General features: G+C 52.2%; 2 protein-coding genes across 4 annotated transcripts; one reads left to right on the forward strand and one right to left on the reverse strand.

Annotated features, from left to right (window-relative positions):
* Positions 1-1,170: 1,170 nt before the first annotated feature.
* TEAD2 (TEA domain transcription factor 2) lies at positions 1,171-15,631 on the forward strand (the record flags this gene model as incomplete). Of its 3 annotated transcripts, XM_082676469.1 has the most annotated exons (12): positions 1,171-1,222; positions 2,895-3,132; positions 3,527-3,591; positions 5,223-5,234; positions 5,452-5,559; positions 5,655-5,713; positions 7,858-7,922; positions 8,975-9,123; positions 11,479-11,652; positions 13,306-13,467; positions 14,134-14,286; positions 14,828-15,631. In XM_082676469.1, the coding sequence occupies 11 exons, from the start codon at positions 2,901-2,903 to the stop codon at positions 14,939-14,941; spliced, it is 1,293 nt and encodes a 430-aa protein (XP_082532595.1). In that variant the 3' UTR covers positions 14,942-15,631. The 3 variants fall into 3 exon arrangements, with proteins under 3 accessions (XP_082532595.1, XP_082532594.1, XP_082532596.1); XM_082676468.1 differs by lacking the exon at positions 1,171-1,222 and having other exon boundaries at positions 2,868-3,132; XM_082676470.1 differs by lacking the exon at positions 1,171-1,222 and having other exon boundaries at positions 2,868-3,132; positions 13,306-13,428.
* A 179-nt stretch (positions 15,632-15,810) lies between these two features.
* Positions 15,811-20,636, reverse strand: CD37 (CD37 molecule). The gene is made up of 8 exons (XM_082676474.1): positions 20,467-20,636; positions 20,288-20,360; positions 19,238-19,362; positions 19,040-19,114; positions 18,387-18,491; positions 17,492-17,728; positions 17,064-17,147; positions 15,811-16,008 (listed from the first exon to the last, which is right to left on the reverse strand). Exons 1-8 carry the CDS (start codon positions 20,533-20,535, stop codon positions 15,931-15,933), a joined length of 846 nt encoding a protein of 281 aa, XP_082532600.1. The 5' UTR covers positions 20,536-20,636; the 3' UTR covers positions 15,811-15,930.
* Between the last annotated feature and the right edge of the window lie 3,635 nt (positions 20,637-24,271).

The raw sequence follows: 24,271 nt of genomic DNA on the forward strand, positions 1-24,271 counted from the left end.
GTTCTCTGATCGTGGCCATCGTGCCGGAGTCACTGCAATCGCAGGTGGCCCCGCCCCTGTCTTAGAGCCACGCCCCCGCACCTAGGCCACACCTCTGTGCCCCAGATCTTGCCCCTAGCGCCCTCAGTTCCATTCTTAGGCTCTCTCTGCTCATGAAATACCCGCGTCCGAGCAGTCCTTCTGATTATCCCACTGCTTAGTTTTGTATCTATCTCTGAGAGTTTCTCCGTGTCCTTTTTCGTCTTCTCCAGGTTTTGAAACGATTAATACGCTCAATAGAGTGCAATGTAGGGACGCTGAACCCCGAGCCCTCTTCGGTTCCACTAGAAAGCTCCACCCTCTCAAGAAACCCTAAATCCAGTCCTCTGTACCACCTTACAAGGAACCCGGGATCCGGGCTTCCTTTTTCCTCAGGACCCCAGAGTCTGGACCCCAGCCCCTCTTGTCTCTTGAGTTTGAACACTCAAATCCTCATCTTTAAGGGACCCTTCATCTTTAAGGGGTATAATTACGGGACCCTCATCTTTTTCCTCAGGCACCGAGGCTCTCCCTGGGTCCTGGGAGAGCTGCCACCTCTAGTCCACTAGTGCGTGTGGATGCGGGAGTCTCCACCTTGGTGAACCTCCAATAAACTCCTAGTCGTCTTGCCCACGACCCTTAACTCTGATGAGGTCACAAGGAAACCAATCAATCAAAAGAAATCAGTGGAAGTCAATCAAAAACCCATCCCCATACCTCTAGTCTCAAAAATATACTTGACGCTGAACAGGATTCTTTTGTGGTCCTATCAATCACTTCCACATCTCCAACACACAAACTACACTAGAGGGTAGCCAGGAGTCCAGGCCCCCAGACCATTCCTCCTCCAGACTCAGGAATCTTGGCCCCCAGTTTCCTCCTCTCTCAGATACAGACAGGTTTCCTGGTCCCCATCAATCCTCCCTCAGACCCAGGTGTCCAGACCACCAATTCTCCTCCTCTCTCAGGGATCCAAGCATCAGAATCCCGAAATTCTCACCAGGCCTCAGCTAGACTTCACCTGTCTTTTCCCAAAGCAAAAATCCTCTCCCAGACTGTCACCGTCGGATCCCCCTTCCCGCTGTCCGGCGCCCGGACCCGCCCCCCCTCCGGTCCCTCCCACTTTTCCCAAACAAAGCTCCCGGGCAACTTTCTCCCTCGCAGCGCCCCGCCCGCCCGCGGCTCCCCAGCCCCAGGCCGGGAGGTAGGTAGGAAGGCGCCGGCGGGAGTCGGGGATCCTGCTTTGGGGTGTGTGAGTTCGGGTGGGAAGTTATGCGTTATGAATTGCGGTGTTTGTGGGACCGTCTCTGAATTGCTTGCAGCCCTCTTTTTGCCGGGGGGGGGGGCCGAGTTTGCGCTCGTGACTGAGTCTAAGTGTGGAGTTGGAACTTTTGCCAGAGTTGGGGTGTCTGTTGATGGGTCTGAGTTTGGGAGTGTGCGCCTGGGAGTCGGTGAGGATGGGGGACTGTGGGGGGAATGTCCGTGGAGGTATCGGTTTCAAGTGAGAAAGGGCCCCATGCTTGTTTCTGATCGAATTGGTTTGTGTGTGTCATTTGTGGGCGCCTGGTCCTCCTCATGGAGAAAGGAGGCCTCCTGGGTGGCAGAAGGGGGGGCTACGGTGCTTTCTGGATCTTCGGTCTTGTCTCTTTGGAGGTTTGGGGCCTGGGGCAGGAAATTAGTGGGGACCTTTCTGACTCAGCTCCTCTGTCCCTTTGTCTGGCCACATGGGGGAGAGCTGGGCTGGGATTTTGGCCTACGGGGGTCCTGAATGCCTCAGCGCCACTGGGCTCGGCCAGGGGTCTTTGTCTGTCTGGGCCGGAGCTCCGGGGTCCGAGGAAGGAGGGGGTTGGGGGCCTGGACTCTGGGGTCCTGGGAAAGCTGTGGAAGACGTGGAGCCGCCAGGGAGGCGGGATCTGACTGTATTGGAAAAAGTTTTCCCCTGTTCCCGGCCTCCGGAAAGTCACTGGGAACTTGAGTTGGATCCGAGCCCATGCCGCGGGGCGGGGGGGGGGGGGGGGGGAGGAAGGGGAGGGAAGGGGCGGGGCCGGGGGCCAGAGAGGAGGCGCCCTCGCTGGCCAGCCCCTCCCCTGATGGGGGTTGTGGGAAACTGGGGGAGGGGACGCCTGGGCCCTTTGTTCTGACTCTCCTGATGGCAGGGCGCCCCTGTCCCCCAGTCTGTGGTTCTGTAGGTCTTTCCTGGTCTTGGCTTGAGTTTGTGCCCTGAGTCTCTGTCCCCTGCCCTCTGGGTCTCTGTCCCCCCGACACTGGGTCTCTGTTCTCTGTCTCTGGGACTCTGTCCTCTCTCTCTAAGTCTCTGTCCCCCTCTCTCTGGATCTCCCCTCAGCCTTACTAGAGCCTGTGCCCCTCCTTCTTTTCTAGCAGCTGCTGCTCACATCCTGGCACCTGTTCTCGGGGTGGGACTGAGAAGATCTCACCCACGTCCCCCTTCCCTGCAAATAGGCTCTGACTCCTGTCTTCTTTAAACCAGTAATCCACACCCAAATTTTCAGCCCTCCTGGACCCTAGTCATTACTCTGGGGTCTTCAAGACTTCATCACAATCCAGGCTCCCCTGAGAACACAGGAGAACGCTCTCACCCTAAGCTTCCCCAGAAATCCAGCCCCTTTCTCCCCCAGGACCCAGGAGTCCAGGCCCCCAGTCTCCTGCTTCCCTCAGATCCAGGAGTTCGGCCTCCAGCCCCCTCCTTTCTCAGACCCAGGGGTCCAGATCCCCAAACCTCTTCTCCCTCAGATCCAAGGGTCTGGGTGCCCCCAGCCTCCTCTCTCAGACCCAGCAGTCTGGACTTCTAGCCCACCCTGCTCTGAGGTCCCTCTGGGTGGGTCAAGGGAATGTTGCTGAACTCTGTGTTCCTCCAGGCCCAGATGGGGGAACCCCGGGCTGGGGCCCCCCTGGACGATGGCAGCGGCTGGACAGGAAGTGAGGAAGGAAGCGAGGAGGGCACTGGCGGCAGTGAGGGGGCGGGGGGAGACGGGGGCCCAGACGCAGAGGGTGTCTGGAGTCCAGACATCGAGCAGAGCTTCCAGGAGGCCCTGGCCATCTACCCACCCTGTGGCCGGCGGAAAATCATCCTGTCCGATGAAGGCAAGATGTATGGTGAGTCCAGCCCGCTCTTTTGCCTTAGCCCCCACTGGTTAATAAAAATATTAAGCAACACTGATGGAGCTCTAAGCACAGTTCACATAAAAGCACATTGTATCCTCAGAATGACTCAGGTAGGAGTTAGCATCACCATTTGCACAAATGAGGAAACCAAGGCCCAGCAAGGCTAAATGATTTGCCTGAGGCCACAAAGAACCAGTATGTGGAGGAACTGGGATTTGAACCCAGGCAGCCTGGCTCCAAAGCCTGCAGTCATAATTCCTCTCCCTTATAGCCCCCGGCTTTCTGTGGACCTCTGGGAAATGTTGCTTCTCTCTCCTCCCCTGGTGTCCTCTCTGTTGGGAAGTTCTGCTGAAGGTCTAACTCTGTTCCATCTTTGACTTTTCAGGTCGGAATGAACTGATTGCCCGCTACATCAAGCTGAGAACAGGGAAGACTCGAACTCGCAAACAGGTCTCAGGACTGCCTTGTGGGCTTCTGTTTGGAGTGGGCTTGTCTTGTCAGGGTCAGCCTACCAGCAGATTCACATTAGAGGAGAGGCTTGTTCGTGTGTTTTTGCCTTTCCTTTTGGCCCCTTTGTTAGTACACTCTAACTGTGCCTATTGTGGTGTAGTTCTCTTAGCAGTTGCATGAGAACTAGAGGGTAAGACAGACCAGAAGAGCCAGAGAGAAAAGGATGGGGAAGAGAAATAAGACCCGGATTTGCTGGGTCTTGGGATGATCAGTAGTGTTATTGAGAAAAGAATAGCCTTTATGGACACATCTGTGTTCTTACGCTCCAAGACAGCTGGCACTTTCTATGTATTTGTTATCTTTCGTGTTTCAGCAGCTCCATGGGACACCTGGAGGGAGGGAAGGGGTACGGGACGCAAGGGGTGAGTGGCTGTGGCCTGAATCTGCTTCTTTGTCACTCCCTTCAGGTCTCTAGTCATATCCAGGTTTTGGCCCGAAGGAAATCGAGGGAAATCCAGTCCAAGCTCAAGGTAGAGGTCAAAGGACCGTGGCAGACACCCTGAGAGGGAGGCAGAGACCTTGAGAGGAGGGATAGGGACCCAGAGAGAGGAGGATAGGGACCCAGAGAGAGGGGGACAGAGACCCAGAGAGAGAGGGCAACAGAGGTCCAGAGAAAGAGGGAGAGACCCAGGGTGGGGGACAGAGACCCGGAGATGGGGACAGAGTCACACAGAGGTAGACAGATGAGGGGAACAGAGACCCAAGGTGGGGGTTAGTGGCCCAGCAAGGGGGTGAATAGAGACCCTGGGTAGGAAGAGTGTCATAGAGAGAGGGGGACCGAGATTTAGCTTAGGACAGGCAAGAAGGATGGGTCGTTGGGCCTGTCCTTTGACTACTGCTGTCTTCACCCTCCCTCTCCTCTCCTCCCCTCCCCTCACTGCCTTCTCCCTCTTATGCTGTGAGGATCTCCTCTTTGTCTCCTTCTGGTTCATCTTTCCATGTTGCCTGCCTGCATTTTCTGTGCCCAGAAATCTTCATTTCCTTTTGGAGATGTTCATATCCCTTTTCTTTTTTGCATCCTCTGGATTTCCTGTTCCATCTTGGCCTGAGACCTTCATTTTCTACTCCTCTGAGTATGGGGTCTTTTCTGCCTCTTTCTTAGGACTTGGGGACCACTACTTCCTGTTCTTTTTGTGCCCAGAAGCCTCCCCATCCTTTTTCTTTAAGTCTGAAAACCTTCACTCCCAATCTTTGGTCTTTTGTGGATCTCACTGTCCCCCTCCTTTCTGGGCTGGGAAACCTTCACCATCTCTTCTCTCTGGGTTTAAAAGTCTCATTTCCTGTTGCCTGTGTATTCGGAAACCTCCACTTCCGGCTCTTTCTGAACCTAGAAACCCTCATTGCTGTCTTTTATTCTGGGCCTGGGAACCCCTTTCCTCCTCTAGGCCTGGCTTTCTCTACTTTCTGTTCTATATTCATCCCTTGCTCCCCCTTCCTTCCATCGCTCAGCTCAGGGTGGCTGGACTATAGGGATTGGGAGGGCAGGAAGGTGGAGTGGGGCAGTCCAGGCCTCATTTCCTAAGTCGTGTTTTCTTTCTTCCTTTGGCACCCTCACCCACCCCCATGGGCAGGCCCTGAATGTGGTAAGTCCCCTTACGCATCCTCCCACCCTCTCCCTTTCCCAGACATTCCTGAGGAGGCCAGGAGGGGCGGGGGGCTGTAGTGAGAGGGATTGGACCCTCACCCAACCCTTCGCCTTGGCTCTGCATCTCTGCGGGCTTGCCCTGCCATGTCATTGTCCCACCCTTCCTGTGTCGACTGGGACTTCCCACTAACATGGACCTCCAACATTTCCTCCAGGACCAGGTTTCCAAGGACAAAGCTTTCCAGACAATGGCCACCATGTCCTCAGCCCAGCTCATCTCAGCACCTTCCCTGCAGGCCAAACTTGGTCCCACCGGTCCTCAGGTGGCCTGGGTTGGGGATTGTGGGGTTCAGGGCTGGAGCGGTGGGGTTGCAGTTTCAACAGGAAATTGATTGAGCCCCCTTCTTTGTCTCTTCAGACCCCAGAGCTTTTCCAGTTTTGGTCGGGGGGTTCTGGGCCCCCCTGGAATGTTCCAGAGTAAGTACTTCCTATTTTGGCTCAGCACCTACTCCCCCTCCCCCCACCTCCAGCCCTCTCTCACCCCATCTTCCAGCTCCCAACTCTTTTGTGAGCATAGATTCTGGAGTCAGGCTATCTGAATTTGAATCCCAGGGAGGAGGCTGGGGCAGTGATCCGGAGAAGAAGACTAGGTCTGAGCTGGGATAGTGAGGAGGGGATGGGGAAGAGAGGAGAAGGAGGGATGGGGCTGGGGCCTGATGGACTGAGAAGGAGGGACGAGGCAAGGGGAGTGCTTGGGGTCTGGCTGGTGACTGGGGTTGGTGGGACCATCCAGAAATGTGCAACCTGGGGAAGGAGTGGATTTGAGGAGGAAATAAGCTCAGCATGGGATTGATGTGATGAATGTGAGGGGGCCTGTAGGATGCCCATGGGGATAATGACCTCCCAGTGAGATTGTCTGGGCCCCAGAGGCTCATGGGAAAGGCTTGTTCTCATCCCATAAAGGTGGTTCTTGGGCCTGAGGGTAGAGCAGGGCTCTTTATCTTCTCTCAGAGTCGGAAGGAAGAAAATGGGCCCCTTTTCAGCTCTGAGAGAGCCTTGAGGGTGACAGGATATGTTTTAAGCCTAGAAGATAGAAAGGGCCCCAGAGGCTCATGGGAAATGGAGTTTTCAGCCCATGGAGGTGGCCGTGGATCCAGGCTGGGAGAGAAAAAAGTTTGCTGGGGAGGTGCTGCTGGATGGGGACACAGGAAAGGGTCAGAACAAGTCCCTGGGGGCTGAAGGAACTACAGGTTTGCAGGGGAGAGGGTTGGGCTGGAAGGAGGGGTGGTTCAGCAACCATCGCACTGGGCATCGGGGTCCCACCTTTTATGGAGCTGATAGTCAAATGGGGGCAACAAATGTTAATTAAATCATCACCTAAATAAACACAAAATTGAAGTGTGTGCCGTAGTGTGGAGAATCAAAACAAGTTCTTGGGTGACGGAGAGAGTTCTGGGGGTTTTTCTGAGGAGGTAACACTGAAGGCCAAGTAGGACTTAGTAAGGTATATAACGGGGTTGGGAATATTTTAGGTAGAGAAAACAGCATGTGCCAAGGCCCTGAGGTGTGAAAGTTTGGGGAGTTCCAGAAACTGAGAGAAGTATTAAGCCATTGGCTGGTCAGTCAGATGTTTATTGAGCACCTACTAAGTGCCTGGTACTCTTTTTGTATTGGGGACCCAGCATTGAACAAATTAGAATTCCTGCTTTCGTGGAGCTTATATACTTGGAGAGGGGAGGAGGCAGACAATAAACATATAGGTAAATAAATAAGCATTAATAAGAAAAGAATAAATGTGGGAAATAAAGCAGGGTATATATCCTCTTTTTAGACAGGGGTCATGAGAGGCCTCTCTGAGGAGGTGGCATTTGAGCAGTGGCCCTAATGGGTAAGAGGGTAGGGTATTGGGGTTTAGATTTCAGAACTGGGATGGCAAGTACTAGGTTATGGTTTCTGCGGGTTCAGGTCTAAATGTCCATGGAGTTTGTGTCTTTCTGATCCTGATCTTTTGACACTTGGCCTCTGCCTGCCCTCTGACATCTCAGTCTCCTCACCACTATCTCCTGGGCTACCCATAGGTTATTGGCTTCTAGAGCCTTGTTGTCGAATACTGCAGTCACTAGCCACATGTGGTTATTGAAATTTAAGTTAATTAAAATTAAATAAGAATTCACTTCCTTGGGAATTCCCTGGTGGTAGAGTGGTTAGGACTCGGCACTTTCACTGCTGTGGACCGGGTTCAACCCCTGGTTGGGAAGATCCCGCAAGCCACTCAGCGTGGCCAAAAAAAAGAATTCAGTTCCTCAAATATCCTAGCCACATTCATACTCAGTAGTCACAGGTCATGTGCTCAGTAGGCACATGTGGCCGGTGGCTACTGTATTGGATGGCACAGATACAGAACATTTCCATCATCGCAGAAAATTCTATTGGACAGTCCTGCTTTATTTTATTTTATTTTTTAAACATTTATTTTATTGAAGTATAGTTGAGGCTTCAATGAAATGGTGCCCATAATGTACTTGCACAGGGTCTGGCTTGTCATGGCCCCTCAGTAAATGTTAGATGGTACGATTAGCATCTTTCCTTCTTACTGACCCCCAGTTTCCTTTCTCCCTCAGTGTGAAGCCATTCTCGCAGACACCGTTCTCCTTGTCACTGACTCCTCCATCTACTGACCTCCCAGGTAAGAGCCTGTTCCGCACCCTCTCTTGTTTTCCCCTCTCTCTTCTCAGCCCTGATTGTCTTTCCTTCAACCTTCCATTGATCAGGGGATACATTCTTACTGAGATCCAGCTCTCAGGCAGGGCCTGTGGGGGTATGGAAAGATGAGTCACAGAATTTATAGTGGTTAAGAGCCTGGCCTCTGTAGCCAGATCTACTGGGTTTATGGTCTGTCACTTGCTGACCTAAAGGACATCAGGGATATTGATATATTAATCAAGATTCTTTAGCTGCACATGACAGAAACCCAAATCAAGCTAGATGACCAAAAAAAAAAGGGGGGGGGGAATTCATTGGTTCAGGTAACTGTTATTTCAGGAGTTATGGCTTCAGGCATGGCTGGATCCAGGGACTCAAATGGTAGCATCAGGACTTGCTTGGGTCTGCTTTCCTCTGTGGTGGCTTCATTCCCAGGCAGGCTCTGCCCACCTGGTAGCAAAGATGGCTTCCAGAAGTCCATGCTGATGTGGTCCTAAGTACTCACATTGGTGAAAGAGAGCTCTCAGTTTCCATAGATTCATCAATTGGGAATGTTTTTGGCTGCAAGTTACAGAATATCCAAATTAACAGTGCCTTAAATAGTAAAGGCTTTAATGATTCCACATAACAAAAAATCTGGAGGTGGGCTGCTCCTGTTCTGGTTCAGCAGCTCAGCAATACCAGAACTGGCATCTCTATAGGTCTCTTGGCCTCTGTTTTATTATCCCAAGATGGCTGTTGTGACTCCAGGCAACACATTCCAAGCAGGACTTGGCCAGAGCCAAAAGCTTTCTCCTCCCAAAGTTCTGTCTTTTTCATTCAGGAAGAAACTCCTTCCCAGAAGCCCCCCAGCAGATTTCCCCTAACGTCTCATTGGCCAGGACTGTGTCACATGGCCACCTCTAGCTGCAAGGGAGGCTGGGAAAGTGAGTATTTAGCTTTTTCAGCTTCTAAGTGGAGGCAGGCAAGAGAGAACAGTGCTTGATATATTCAATAAATGTTAGCAATTATTATTGTTTGTTCTTCTCTCTCTAGGGTACGAGCCCCCCCAAGCCCTCTCACCTCCTGCTTTGCCCCCACCTGCCCCATCACCCCCAGCCTGGCAGGCTCGGGCTCTGGGCACTGCTCGGTTGCAGCTTGTAGAGTTCTCAGCCTTTGTGGAACCTCCGGATGCAGCTGACTCTGTGAGTGAAATTTTGGGATAGTCACTGGGGAGTTTTGGAATGAAGGGGGTTATAGGAAGGGAAAGCATAAAGCAGGGGTTCTCAAATTTTAGCATGTGTCAGAATAACATGGAGGGCTTGTTAAAACACAGATTGCTAGGCCCACCCTTGGAATTTCTGATTCAGTTGTTCTGGTGTAGGATCTGAGAACTTGCATTTCTAACAAGCTCGCAGGTGATGTTGATGCTGCTGGTGCAGGGGCCACACTTTGAGAACTACTAGAATAAAGGAAGTGGAAGGTCATGGGGTCATGGATTGGAAAGGCCAGAGAAATCATCCAAGACATTGTTCATTCATTCAGTAAACATTTTTGAGTGCCTACTGTGTGCCAGGCTTTGGGGTGGATACTGGGAACCTGGAGAAGAAAATCTGTTTCTAGGTGCCAGCTTTCCTGGCCTAGGATGGAGACAGATGCCATATTAGTCAGAGTGGACTGACTGTTAGAAGAAATAACTCCCAACCCTCAGGGACTGAACAACATAGACGTTTCTCACTCATTAACATTTCAGTGTGGCTGGTTGGTAGGAGCCTTCCACACAGTGATTTGGGGAATCCAGGCTTCTTCCATTTTGCGGCTCTGCCATTTTCTAGGGCTTCAGAAGATGCTGCTGGATGTTCTGCATCTGGCTGGCAGATGGTGGAAGGCAGAGAGTCAAGACTTATGCAGGTTTTATGAATCTGGCTTGTAAGTGGCAACTATTAGGTCTGCTCACACCCCATTGGCCAGAACTTAGTCATGTGATCACACCTAACTGCAAAGGAGCCTGGGAAATGTAGTTTAGCTGTGTGAAAAGGAACTGGGATTTGTGAACACAGAGTCTCTGCCATAGTGACCTAAACGCCAGTTGCTGTATACCGTGGTCCTGGTAAAACCCAAGTCAGATGAGGTTAAAACCCTCCCATCTCACTTGGAACAAAAGCTAAAGTCCTTTCAGTTGCCTACAAAGCTCTGGTTGATCTGACCCTCATTCCTGTTCTGATCTTACCTCCTGCCCTCTCACCCTTGTTTACTCTGCTCTGCCACACTGACCTCCATGCCCTTTCTCAAACATGCCAGGCCCACACTTGGTTCAGGGCCGTTGCATCTGGATGTCCTTTCCCCAGATATCCCCATTCTCTCCCTCCATTCATTCAGGCCTTTGCTTGTCTTCTCAGATTGGCTTTCCCAAGTCACTTTATGGAAAATGAGTCTTGCCAGCATTACTATGCTTTATTTTTTCATAGCATATGTCACTCTCTGAAGGTTATATTATCCATGGAATGATTTTTTAAAATTTCTGTCTCTGCCGGTAGCTCCATGAGGTAAGGTAGCCCTGGGACCCAGAATAGTGCCTGCACACAGTAGGTCTCTCGACAGATGTCTGTTGAATAGCAAGTATGTGCTGGGATAGGGGAAGCTCACATTTCTGTGGGTGTACAGAGGAGTAATTATACCTGGGGAGTGAGTGAAGACTTCCCTGAGATGAATTTGCCATGTGCGGAACTGGATGTTTCAGACACAGAGAAACAGCATGAAGTTTTCAGGGAAACAAATAATTGAATATGGTGGGAGTTGGTGAGGCTGCAGATAGGTGGGTAGGTGCTGGTTCTGGAGGAACTGACATTGCCAAGCTGAGTGAGGGACCCAGACTTTGTTTAGAGGGTAATGGGGAACCACGGAAAAGGTAGGGTATAGAGATGCCATCTGATTGCGATCAAGGGAGGCTTTCAGGAAGAGGCAGATTTGGACGGACTTGGGCCTGGAAAGACAGAAGGAGGATTTGTATTGGAAGAGAAGAAGGGGAATATTTTCAAGGTGTGGACAGAAGTGATAAGAATAAGAACAGATAGGAAGTCCTGATGTGGGCTCTGTGGATTTCCACCCATCCATCCATCCATCCATGAATACCTATTCAATACAGGGTCAGGTTGAGGGGGTGTGGGCTTTGTCCTAGGGGTACTGGAGAGCCATCGGAGGATTATGAGCAGGAGAGGGCCAGGGTTAGCTCTTTAGCCATGTGAGTGAAGAACTGAAGAGGAGATTGGAGGCTGGGAGGCCAGGGAGAAGGCTGGGGTGAGGATGGGAGAGGACAGGGCTGTGGGGATGGAGAACAGGGGACAGGGCAGGGAATTGGACAGCAAGGACAGGGCTTGGGGACTGAGATACTGTGGGAGTAAAGGGGCAGCAGGGAGTGGGGACAGTGCCTGAGAGCTGGGCCCAGTGGAACAACAAGCAGGAGCTGTGGCGATGGTGACGGGGTGTGGGATGGGCTTGGGCAGCGAGGGCTGGGGGTCCAGCCCATCTCCCACTCCTCACCCGTGGCTGTCCCTCCTCAGTACCAGAGGCACCTGTTTGTACATATCAGCCAGCACTGCCCCAGCCCCGGAGCGCCCCCCCTCGAGAGTGTGGACGTCCGGCAGATCTATGACAAATTCCCTGAGAAAAAGGGTGGTCTGCGGGAGCTGTATGATCGTGGGCCCCCCCACGCCTTCTTCCTGGTCAAGTTCTGGGTGAGTTCCACCACCAAAAACAAAAGTGCTCACAAGTCACGTGGCCTCCTAGCTAAGGCCACTGGCTCTAACGGAGAGTCTCAGGACTTACCAGGTCAGCCTGGGCCTTACCAGTCCTCATGGCTCAGAGTGTCAGCCCTCTCAGCAGCAAGGAACACCAAGGAGTTTTGGATGGGACCAGTGCAGGTGTGGAGACCTCCAGCCTCCCCAGGTCCCACTAGGCTTTGCCACACCCAGTCACGCAACTTATACGGCCCTGGGGATTTGCTTGTGACATTTCAGACTTCCCTGTGTCCCACCTGACCACACCAAACCTTGTTGCTAAGGAATGGCTCCTTCCCCTTAGCAAATGAATCCTGGAGTGTTTGGTCTCTAAAGAGGGGACGAGGCGTTACTGGGTTTCACCAGACCCTGTTGCTAAGAATGTCTGGCCTTGAGGAAGGGACTGAAGGAGCTGGGGAGTGGCTTTGTAAAGTCCTGTATTTATTTAGCAGTCATTTATTGAGCACTTAATGTATATAAGCCCTGAGCCAGGTATGTAATTGTGAATAAGAGGGTTTCTTAGGCTTATTTGGTGTGGTGTCCAGTACAATGACTGATGCTATATATAGGGGTTCAATCAATATTTGAATGTTTAGGTGGTGCTAACTCTTGTGGTAACCAGGGCTGTGGAGGGATATACGTAGTCTTCGAGAAGGAAAGCCCGTAGCTTCCATGGTTATGAAGCATTCTGGTATGTGATGTGGCGGCCTGAGACGGCTCTGAGGATGTGCTGCTGAAGTTTTAGGCATTGTTAGGGCTTAAGACACGCCTCACAAGGTCCCAGGTCTGGAGAGCAACCCTTCAGAAGCCCAGTATGTGAAGGGCTGCAGGGGAGTGGCCGGGAAGGCCTTCTGTTTTCTTTAGCTTCACAAGGCCCTGTTGCCAGGGTGATGGATGGAGTCAGGCCTCTGAGGAGAGCACTAAACCACCCTGGAGAATGACCTGACCAAGTCAGCAACTACAGTTAGGAAAAGGAAGAGAGATGCCTCCTGGGAAGGTGACCAAGGGGCTCAGACCAAAGATGTGATGGGGTCTTAGGCTTCATTAGGCTCCACTTGGCCTAATGGACTGTCTTCCAGTTGGCCACTGGGGTCATGAAGGGATCTGACACCTGAGAATTGGCTGAAAGGGCCTGGGAGAGTTTTCTAGAGAGGAGTCAGGCTTCCCCAGACCTCACCATGCCCCATTGCTAGGGAATAGCCACTTGTCTTAGCAACCAGGGTCAGGAAGGGCCCTGAGGGAGAGCCTCTGGTTGCTAGGGAATAGCTGCCTCCTTAGTAACCAGGCCCTTGGAAGGGGCTGAACACCTGAGTTGGGGGTTTCAGGAGAAAAAGTTGAATTCCAGGGCCTCCTTGGTGGGGAAGTTACTGAGGAGAGAGGGTCAGGACCATGGGGGACCCAGACATGTTTAACACTGATGGAAGGAACGGTGGGTCTTCTCCAGAAACTGGCCCATGGAGAGGTGGGGACTTTAAATGTTGAGGAAAAGAGATGGGCAACTGCAGGGCAATGGGTGACACCAGGCCATGAAGCACAGTTCCCACTTTAGAAGAGTCCCCACTGTTGATAAGGGACACCCCCTCCAACTTACCTGTGCCTCCCCATCCCCAGGCGGACCTGAATTGGGGCCCGAGTGGCGAGGAGGTGGGGGCCGGCGGTAGCAGTGGTGGCTTCTATGGAGTGAGCAGCCAGTACGAGAGCCTGGAGCACATGACCCTCACCTGTTCCTCCAAGGTCTGCTCCTTTGGCAAGCAGGTGGTGGAGAAGGTGGAGGTGAGGCTGGAGGGGTGGAGCTCTGGGCGGGTGAGTGCCCAGCCACCTGCCACTTTGGGGGTGCAGACTAAATGGACTGGGAGCCACGACAGCTCAGGCCTTTGGGGGTCTGCATGGTGGGTGGGGGGTGTCCTAACCTCTTTAATGCACGGGCTTAGAGCTAATACGGAGTTCCAAAGTGATGTGTAGAGGTCACTTTGAGGGTTTAAAGATACTGTGTGGTACAGAGATTTACAGTCACTAAGATTCAGAAGGTTCTTGTGGATTTGGAGGAGTCCGTAGGGCAAGGAGGTTCAAGGGTCACACTTAGGGGTTGCGGAGGGCTTGAGGGGGCTCTCAAGTACAGAGGTCAAATAGACTTTGGAGATCTCATGGAGGGTCTTTGGAGGGTTTGAGGGTATCTGAGGGCCTGGAGGGTTTTGAGGGTTCAGAGCACAGCTTTGAGGGGCTGGAGGGGTCCCTAGTTCCAGGCTCAGTGAGCCTGAGCTGGGTACCCAAGGGCTCAGGTTCCCATCTTTGGTCACTGTGGATGGGGCAATGGGGGGAAGATGGCAGTGGGGAGTGGGTGTGGCATCTGAGAGGTGGCGTGGAGTGGGATTCAATTCCTGGGGTGACCCCTGTGTCTCTTGAGTCACTGTCCTCTCCACTCCCTGTCCCCTGGTTCAGACGGAGCGTGCCCAGCTGGAGGACGGGAGGTTCGTGTACCGCCTACTGCGCTCACCCATGTGTGAGTACCTGGTGAATTTTCTGCACAAGCTGCGGCAGCTGCCTGAGCGCTATATGATGAACAGTGTCCTGGAGAACTTCACCATCCTCCAGGTGATGCGCTGGTGCTGGGCCTGAGCAGGGACCCTGATATGGAGGGGAGTGCCTGCAACAGACCCGCAGCCTAGGGACCCTTTACCTGGGAAACTGACACAGTGGGGACCTCACACTTGACCCTTAGCTTAGGGGACCCGTTTACCCAGGGAACTGTTATGGTGGGGATTCCACAGCATTCTCATAAAAGGGAAATTGACCTGGAGGACACCCCACAGTGGATCTTCAGCCTAGGGGACCCCCTTCACAGGGAACCTAACCTTAGCCCAGGGAACATGATATGGTAGAATCTCCTTTAACTTTGGGAAGTATGATGTGGTGGGGACCCCCTTGACCCTATAATGTGATATAGCATCTGATGTGAGGCCCCTCCCTACTGACCCTGAGACCTAGAACCTGGCATGTTGGCATCCCATCTACCTGGGGGAACATGACATGGTGGGGATCCCTTTCTTGGGTATCCCATGATTCCTCGGGCAGGGCACAGTGTTCCCTGCCCTCCCTTCTAAGCATAAACCCCTTCTCCTGGCCTCCTTGGCAGGTGGTGACAAACAGAGACACCCAGGAACTGCTGCTCTGCACCGCCTATGTCTTCGAGGTCTCCACCAGTGAGCGGGGGGCCCAGCACCACATTTACCGCCTGGTCAGGGACTGAAGGGGGGCCCCAGAAGTGGCTCACCCCCGGAATACCCTCCTCCCAGGAAGGACCTCCAGCGTTCCTCACGTTTCTTACTTGGTGGGAGGGTGGGGGTGGGTGGGCTGCTCCCTCTTAGGACCTTAAAAGCTGAGTGGTGAGTTGAATGGGCTGGGACTGAGGGGAAAGGATGGATCCTGATATTGGGACCTCACAGGGGTGTCTGAAAGGACAGATCACTCCAGAGCATTTGACACTGGGGACAGGAGTGAGACAACCGGTGGGACAGCACTCGTTTCTGTCTCTGACAGGCATCCTCCCCCTTCTCTGTTGTGGAGGTCTTGGAGGGCCCCAGTTACACATTGGCTTGTCCCTCTCTGTTTTTCAGCACCCCCCTTCTTCCCAATCTGCCTCTCCTTACCAGCCCCATCCCAGGACCCTGATATTGAATTTTGAAGGTTAACCCTTTCTGTGCAGGAGTAGAGCCAGGTGGGCTCTGGAAATATTTTTTTTTTTTAATATAACAAGAGATATTTATAAGTGGGTATTAGGGTCGTGACTTTTTCTCAGCTGGGCAAGCAGTGGGGTGAGGCTTTTAAGTCTCATGTCCTCTTCTAAATGAGCCGTGGGGCTAGACTGTGTTGCCTCCTTCTCCTCCCCTCCCCCCAAAGTGTGTTGGTTTGTGTTTTGACAGAGGATAAAGCTATTTTACCAAAACGCAGGGGATTTATTTGGCGTTTGGGCTAAAAATAATCTAGTGGGAGGTGGTAGGCCGACAGAAGAGGCAAAGAAATGAGGTGTCTTTAGGGGCAGGAAGCTGGTGGCCGGAAACCCCAGGTCCCCCGGGAGAGGTGACAACAGCGGGTCAGACAGACCTCTGGGTCCCCGAGGGGAATGAGGGCTCAATGGCTGGGACCAGCTGGGGATTAAACAAATATTTACAGGCGACAGGGAACTAAATGCCCAGGGCACTTGAGGGGGGCGGGGCAGGGCTTCGGGAAGGTCGGGGCCTATCGGTACCGAGCGAGCCGATCGTAGACGTGGTCCAGGTTTCTGCACAGGAATATGGAGAGCGTCATGAAGCTGAGCTATAGAGAAAGGAGACGCGGTCAGAGAGGTCGAGGGGCTGCCGGGGAGAGTTGGGGGTCCCCAGGGAAAAAACCTAGGGGGTGGGGCCAGGGGAAGAAAATAAGGGCCCGCGAGTTGGGCGGGGCTGCGTCATGGGAGGTGTGGAGAAGGGAGTAGGTAGGAGATGGGCGGGACTACAGGGAGAACTGGGCCTGGTCGTGAAAGACTGTCAGGGACGGGAGTTTGGAGAATATGGCGGAATTAAGGGTAAAAGGGCTAGAGGTCATTGGGTAGGACACCAAAGGGCGGGCCGGGGAGGGGTGGGAGCGGAGTTGAAGCAGGAAGGAATAGGGTGGGGTAGAGGGAATCCAGCTGCGTCTAGCATAGGTCTAGAGTCTGAGAAGCCGCGTGATCCGGAGAAAGCCCAAAGTCCTTTATTCCGGAGGCTTATCTATCTCGCCCTCCGTCTCGGCCTCTAATTCCATCTCGGCCTCCATCTCCGCGCCTACACTCCCGATCTCAGGTTGTTCCTCGTCTTGATCCCAAAGGGGCCAGGGCCCCAGAGCCATGGGCAGCTTACCCTGCGGGGCCTTGTCCCCCCAGTTAGGGCAGGCACCGCCATGCCCCAGCCAACCCACAGACTGCCGCTACGCCCGCTGCTGCTCAGCACACCATAGCGCCTGCCGCTGCCATCGGTGCTCGGGCCGGGCCCGCAGTTCGAACCTGCGGCTGGCGTTCCCGGTGGAGCATGCTGCGTGGTAGTAGCAGGCTCAGCCCCGCCATACTCACCTGAGGGGAAAGGGGAGGGATATTGCGGCCAATAGCAGGAGGATGATATGCCAAGGAGGACCAATGGGAGCCTCGCGAGGAAGGGTGGGAACGCCTACTCCCTCCGCGCAACCAATCAGGGCTCACAGAGGCTAGGTCTCCTCCCTCGTCCCAGGTGGAGCCTCAGGAGGGCCTGGATTGGCTGACGCTGTACCACGCATGAGCCTTTCCCTGAGAGAATGGTTGGACGCGCAATTTGGGGCGGGGCCATCTAGACCAATCGCGAGTGGGGGCGGGACCAGATTACCTCAAGTAGACCCACGCCGAGACAAATGCCCACTATGGAGATGAGGTTGTTGTGCAACCACTTCTGGAGGCTCTGTGCGCAGCCCTGGGGATATAGGGGAGAGGTTACAGGTAGGGTTCTTTGGGGGATTCGCCCTCAAGCCTGGGCCCACTGTTCTCCTCCGCCCAGCCCTAACCCTTCTTTCAGGTACCGCCCCCCTTCCCTAGTTATCAGGGTTCTCTAGTCTCTCCGCTTCGGACGGTCCAAGCCTTCCCCCTCCCCAGGCATCAGCGTTCCAGATCCTGCCCTTTCGCCTAGGCCTTTTCTTTAGGCCCCGCCCTTCAAAAGACCCCGCCCCTTGGAGCTCTGCCCCTCTTGTAGTACCTCCCTTTCTCGTAGCTCCACCCTGTCAGGTCCCTCCCACGTCCTGCGCTCCAAATCCTCCCCACCTCGCGGTAGATGTAGCTGTTCGCGGGGACCAAGCAAATGTCTGCATTGTGTCGGGGCCGCGCCAGTTGTCCGAGCCCGCTGAACTGAGGGAAGGAGATCTTATCGAAGATTGCGGAGTCGTTGGTCGCCGATGAGTTATAGCAGGAGCAGGGCACGCGATGCCCTCTCGATTCGTTGCTCCTCAGGCTGGGGATACGGAACCAGTCCTGAGGAGATTTCCAGCCGCAGCAGCGCAGCTAGGAGAGGGACAAGAGTCAGAGGAACAGGGGCTGGAGGGATGCAAGATGCTTTGGGGGATCAGGGGACTGGGTGATGGGTATGAGGTCATACTGGGGAGTAGAGGGCTAAGTGGTGGGTGCAGGGTGGGGGACTGTGAGCTGGGCTGGGGTCATGGCAGGGCCAGGAGACATTAAGCGAACATGAGGTTGGGAGAGACAAGTCACGGGGGTAGGGGTCATGGGGCCCGGGGGAGGAACTGCAGAATCGTGCTGTGGACTGAAGAGTGGATAGGCAGTACAATTCGGCCTCAGGGAGGGGACAAATGGTTGGGAGGGCGGGGTCATGTGAGTGACCAGGGAATGGAGTCTCACTTGGGCCGGGTCCCTTGGGAACCAGAGTCACTATTGGGCAGGGAGTGGGGTCACGCTAGGGCCTTGGGGCTGAGGGTGGAGTCTTGTCGAGGCGGGGGGCGGAGCCACTGCAGGAGCTGGGAGCTGGGGCACTGGGCCACGTCGCCGCGGCTGGAGGTGGAGTAGGTGAGTAGGGTTACTTTAGGGTCCTAGAGCTGGGGGCTCGGGTCGCGTCGGGGCCAAGTCTCTTCCAGGCAGTGGGCGGAGCCACGTCAGAGTCCCAGAGCTAGAGGGAGGGATCCTGGTGGGTGGGGGCCTCACGCACCTGAAACTGCACGTAGTCCCAGCTCTCCTCCGCAGCCGTCTCCTCCGGGTGGGCGCGGTAGGTTTGGATCGTCTTCAGCACGACGTTCTCCACTTTCCGCTCCAGCTGATAGGCCGAGAGTGAGGATGAACCACCACCTGCCTCCCCACCGCCATCTGCCCCAACCCACTCCAGCCACTCCGTGGCTGTCTTAGCCTCAGGTAGTCCCTGAGCATCTTCAGGTCGGCCTCGGTTTTTCGCTGAATGGCTAGCTATGTCTCTATCCCTCAAAATCTCTCTCTCTCTGCCTGTTTCTATCGTCTGTCTTTCCGTTTCTCCACTATCTCCCATGATCTCATTCGGTTTCTGTCTCTTTCTCGGAGCCTACTGTTTCTCTGAGGTTTGTTTGTTTGTTTTCCTGCTTCCTTTTGGATTTGTGTCTCTCTTCCTCTGTCCGTGTCGGTGAGTCTCTCTGGCCCTCCCTGTCTCTAGCTCCTTCTCTGTGTCTCTCTGCTAGTCTCTGCATCTGTCTCTGTCTTTCCGTATCTCTGTTTCTTTCTGTCTTCTCTATCTCTGTTATTTCTCTTTGTCTATGTCAGCCCCTGTCTGCCTTTGTTTCTGTCTCTTTCTACCACCCACTAGCTGGGGTTGGCGGGGGGAGAAGGGGAACTCACCTGGACCTTCTGAGTGGAGATGAGGATTCCCAGGGTGATCTGTGTGGCAAACAGGAGCAGCAGTGTCCCGAAATACTGGGGAGAGGCAGAGTGGAGAGGTCAGGCTGAATCCCTCCGCAGGATGAAGGAGCTGCCAGGGCTCTATTTGAGGGCAAGATGTGAATGAGCCTAGGGATGGAGGGGGGAAGGGGCACTCACCAGGCCCAGGAGGCAGCGGAACTCCTTCAGGGCCCCCACACAGCCCAGGAGGGCAAGGCCCATGGTGAGGATTCCTGAGATGGCCAGGGCCTTGGACCAGATCTGCAAGGGCATGAAGGACAAGCCTGGGGGAGGTGAGAGGCAGTGACGTTTGGCTCCATGTGCACAGCTCCAGGCAGCCCCATTCCATACCCACACACCACCCAAGCGGGGGACAGTAACCTGGGGGACCTCTTCCTGGGCTCCTGGCATCCTTTTCTCTGGGTTTCTGTCCCTGTCCCACCCTGAATCTCTCTATCCCTTTTCTTCTGGGATTCTCTCCACCTCTCTCTGTGGGTCTCTGTCCCTCTCTCTCTTTGGATCTCTGTTCCCTTCTTTCTAGATCTCTGTCCCTCTTTCTTCCTGGTCTCTGTCTTTCCCTCTTGTTCTCAGTCTCTCTTTCCTCCGTCAGCTCCTACCCACCCCCAATAGTTTCAGCCCCATCATTTGTTCTGTGACACTGGATCAGCCATCTAAACCTCCCTGAGACCTAGGGAATAATGTTATCTATTTCCTAGGGTTGTTTTGAGCAACACATGGGAGGCATGTGTTCAACTGGTCCTCTACACAGGGCGAACACATTATATATGAGCCATTAGGATTTTGACTATTACCCCATTGTTATTTTCCTACAATTATTATTAGTCTTGATCTGTTCTTTTACTTCCTTGCTGTGTGACATCCAGTAAGTGTCTTCCCCTCTCTGAGCCTCAAGAGAGGGAAGATTTATGGGAGAATCTGATGAGCCTCTGCCCAAGATCTGACACCTAGGAAGTGTCTGAGAAATGGCCATTATTATTACTGGTATGCACAACTCATTTGCCAGAGGAAGAAGCTGAGGCTCGGAGAGTTATGGCAGTAGAAAGTGGTGGAGCAAAGCCTGCGATCAGAACAGGGAGTTGGGCACCATGGGCCTCCCTGGGTTGAGGGAGACCACAGGAGGTCCTTGGAAGGGAGCCCAGTTCATGCCTGCTCCAGGAAGGCCCACCCGGACTGCCCCAGCTCCCTTACCCACAAAGGACACGAAGCTGGTCTTGTCGATGAGTATCCAGATGCCGAAGCAGAAAATAAGGCTGCCTAGGACCTGGGGAGAGGAGAGGAGAGCATGGCCGGTGGGCGAAGGGGGGTTTGAGATTGGGCAGCTGCGTCAGGGGCTGGGGCCTGGGCTGGGGAGCCGGGAGGCAACTCACGAAGAAGAAGAGGTTGAAAACGAAGAGGAGGTACTTGATGAGGCTGAGGCAGCTGTCCTGGGCTGACATCTTCTCCTAGAGGTGTGAGAGAACAGTGGGAGGGACAGGACAGAAGGGGTGGTGGCAGTAGGGGGACGCAGGCCTGAGAGAGAGATAGGGAGAGGCCGAGAGAGAAGAGAAAGGAAGAACTCAGAGAAAGAGGAAGTTCCAGGGGCAGAGCCCCACCCCCTCCCTTTACATGCGAGGTGACTTTCTTCTGTGTCTCTGTCCCCATCTCCCTCACCTGCCCCACTGGGATGCACACACCAATACCTGAGGGGCCTTGGAATTGGTGGGCACCGAGGACACACCAGGCAGTTCTTCCCAGGTCTCCATGGCTCAGGCTGGGGGACGCGCAGGGAATCCTGATCTACTTGCACCCACCTACTCTGGGCACCAGGACCCCAGGCCGGCCCTGGACAGCCGCCGACCTCACAGACACTCTGACCTCACCGCCTGCAAAGCTCTGCCATCTCTGCATTCATCTCTGTCCCCGCTTCCTGGCCCTCCCAGTTTCTTGTCCTCCTCTCTCTCGGTCTCTGTTCTTTTCTCTCTGGATCTTTATCCTCTCTTTACCTCTGGGTCTCTGTCCCCTTCCGCCCCAGGTCTCTATCCTTTCCCTGTCTGGTTTCTGGCCCCTTATCTATGTGCCTGCCCTTCTTTCTCTGTTCATCTACCCCCTTCCCCCACCTTCCCGACATTGCCCCTCTCTCGGAGTCTGCATCCTGTTCTTGGCAACAAGTGTAGACCAAGGTCCTCCCACGTGCTGGGCCAGGGGCTGCGCACCTGGGGGAAGTGAAAGTGCTGCAGGTCCCAAGTGGGAAGGTCCCCAGTGTGAGGGGTGACTTGGCGGTACCAGAACACCCAGAGCGGAAGCTGAGCCTCAGGCAGTACTTCCTGCTTCTGCAGTGAGGCCCCTAGAGGGGCAGGCCCCACGGGAGTCAGGATTGAGCCCAGGACCTTGGCCATTAGATCCGGGTGTGCAGTACCTGATTCTCTAGGCCCGAGCCCCGCAGCCAGCAGCCTTTGAGGTCTCCCCTGATGCCCTGCAGCCTCCTCAATTTTGTCAAGTCCTAAACGCCTCATGGATTTTTAACATCATGGATGCTCCTACCATCTTGACATCCACCCAGGCCCTGGAAAACCAGACCTTCTTAGAGACCCAGTACCCTCTCTTTCTTCTGAGCGATCTCATCCACTTTTTTTTTTAAGTCTCCAAATGTAATTATTTGTTATTAATGTCATCAAAAATCAATTCATATTAATAGTATTCTGATTTTTGACTCGGGGCTTTCTTTTTTCCTCCAACTTTACTGAGGAATAACTGACAAGTATAATTGTACATATTTAAAGTGTACAGAATGATGATTTTATATGTATATATGTACATACATATATACCTATATGTATGTAGTGGAATGATTGCCAGGCTCAAGCTAATTAACATATTCATCACTTCACATAGTAAACTTAGTGTGTGTATGGTGAGAACACTCAAGATCTACTCTCAGCAACTTTCCAGCACACAAAACTGTATTATTAACTATAATTGTCATGCTGTACGTTAGATCTTCTGATCAGAACTTATTCCTCTTATAACTGAATGTTTATACTCTTAGACCTGTGTCTCCCCATTTTCCCCACTCCCCAGCCCCTGGCAACCACCATTCTACAATCTGTTTCTGTTTCTATGAAATTGGCCTTTAAAATTTTTAAAAAAAAAAAAATTTTTTTTTTAAAAAGATTTTACATGGTAAAATGGTACCAGTATTTTTCTTTCTCTGGCTTCTTTCACCTAGCAGAATGCCACCTCCCCCTCCCCCTCCCCCCACTGCAGGTTCATCCATGTTGTCCCAAATGGCAGAATTTTCTTTTTTATGGCTGAATAATATTCCATTGTGATATATATATTAAAGTTAGGGTTAGGGATGTATCACATTTTCTTGATCTATTCATCCGTTGAAGGACATTTGCTTCCATATCTTGGCTATTGTGAATAATGCTGCAATGAACATGAGTGAAAAGATATTTCTTCAAGATACTGACTTCATTTCCTTTGGATATATACCCAGGAGTGGCATTGCTGGAGCATACGGTGCTTCTATTTTTAATTTTTTGAGGAACCTCCATACTGTTTTCCATAGTGGCTGCACCAATTTATACATTCCCACAAGAGTGCACAATGGTTCCTTTTTCTTCACATTCTCACCAACACTTGTTATCTCTTGTCTTTTTGATAATAGCCATCCTAACAGTTATGAGGTGGAATCTCATGGTTTTGATTTGCATTTCCCTCATGATTAGTGATGCTGAACACCTTTTCATACCTCTGTTGGCCACATGTATGTCTTCTTTGGAAAAAAATGTCTATTCAGGTCCTTTGCCCATTTTCAAATTGAGTTATTTGCTTTTTTGCTGTTGAGTTATATGAGTTCTTTATGTAATTTGAATATTAACCCTTTATCAGGTATATGGTTTGCAAATATTTTCTCACATTCTTCATTGAAAAGGTTGCCCTTTCAATATATTGATTGTTTCCTCTGCTATGTAGAAGCTCTTTTGTTTCATGTAATCTCACTTGTTTATTTTAGCTTTTGTTTCCTGTGCTTTTGGTGTCTTATCCAATAAACTATTGCCAAGACCAATGTGGTAAAACTCAAGGAGCTGTTTCCCTATGTTTTTCTTCCAGGAGTTTTACAGTTACAGGTTTTACATTTAAGTCTTTAATCCTTTTCAAGTTAATTTTTGTGAATGGTGTACAATTGTGGTTCAGTTTCATTCTTTTGCATGTGCTTATACAGTTTTCCCATTTATTGAAGAGACTGTCCTTTTCCCACTGTGTGTTCTTGGCACTCTTCTCAAAAATTTGTTGACTGTATATGCATGGGTGTATTTCTGGACTCTCTATTATGTTTCACTGGTTATGTACCTGTTTTTATACCAGTACCATATTGCTTTGATCACTATAACTTTGTAATATAGTTTGAAATTAGGAAGTATGGTATCGCCAACCTTGTTCTTCTTTCTGAGGAGTGCTTTGGCTATTCAGGGTCTTTCATAGTTCCATACAAATTTTAGGACAGTTTTTTCCTATTTCTGTGAAAATTGGAATTTTGATAGGGGTTACATTGACTCTGTAGACTGCTTTGGGTACTATGGGCATTTTCACAATATTAATTCTTTCAATCCAAGAACATGGGATATCTTTCTATTTATTTGTGTATTCCTCAATTTCTTTTCTCAATGTCTTATAGTTTTCAGTGTACAGGTCTTTTGCCTCCTTGGTTAAATTTATTCCTAAGTGTTTTATTTTTGATACAATTATAAATGGAATTGCTTTCTTAAGTTTTTTTTAGATAGTTTGTTGTTAGAGTATAGAAATGGAGCTGACTTTTTTTTTGGCTGCATTTGGTCTTCATTTCTGCTTGCAGGCTTTCTCTAGTTGTGGTGAGCGTGGGCTACTTTTCGTTGCAGTGCGCGTGCTTCTCACTGTGGTGGCTTCTTTTGTTGTGGAGCACAGGTCCTAGAGAGTGCATGCTTCAGTAGTTGTGGCGTGCAGGCTCAGTAGTTGTGGTGCACGGGCTTAGTTGCTCTGTGGCATGTGGGATCTTCCTGGACAGGGATCAAACCCATGTCCCCTGCATTGGCAGGCGGATTCTTTTTTTTTTTTTTTTTTTTTTTTTTTGCGGTATGCGGGCCTCTAACTGCTGTGGCCTCTCCCATTGCGGAGCACAGGCTCCGGACGCGCAGGCTCAGCGGCCTTGGC

Source organism: Grampus griseus, assembly GCF_964374135.1.
Source record: "Grampus griseus genome assembly, chromosome: 19".
NCBI classification, from domain to species: domain Eukaryota; kingdom Metazoa; phylum Chordata; class Mammalia; order Artiodactyla; family Delphinidae; genus Grampus; species Grampus griseus.

What these genes read in the sequence shown, in the direction of transcription:
- CD37 (XM_082676474.1), bottom strand. Translation starts at nt 20,535, where the DNA reads ATGTCAGCCCAGGACAGCTGCCTCAGCCTCATCAAGTACCTCCTCTTC. An exon ending in TCCGCTGCCTCCTGGGCCTG is followed by an intron (nt 19,115 to 19,237) that starts GTGAGTGCCCCT and finishes GCCTCTCCCCAG; the next exon opens with TATTTCGGGACACTGCTGCT. An exon ending in TCTCCACTCAGAAGGTCCAG is followed by an intron (nt 18,492 to 19,039) that starts GTGAGTTCCCCT and finishes TCGGCCTATCAG; the next exon opens with CTGGAGCGGAAAGTGGAGAA.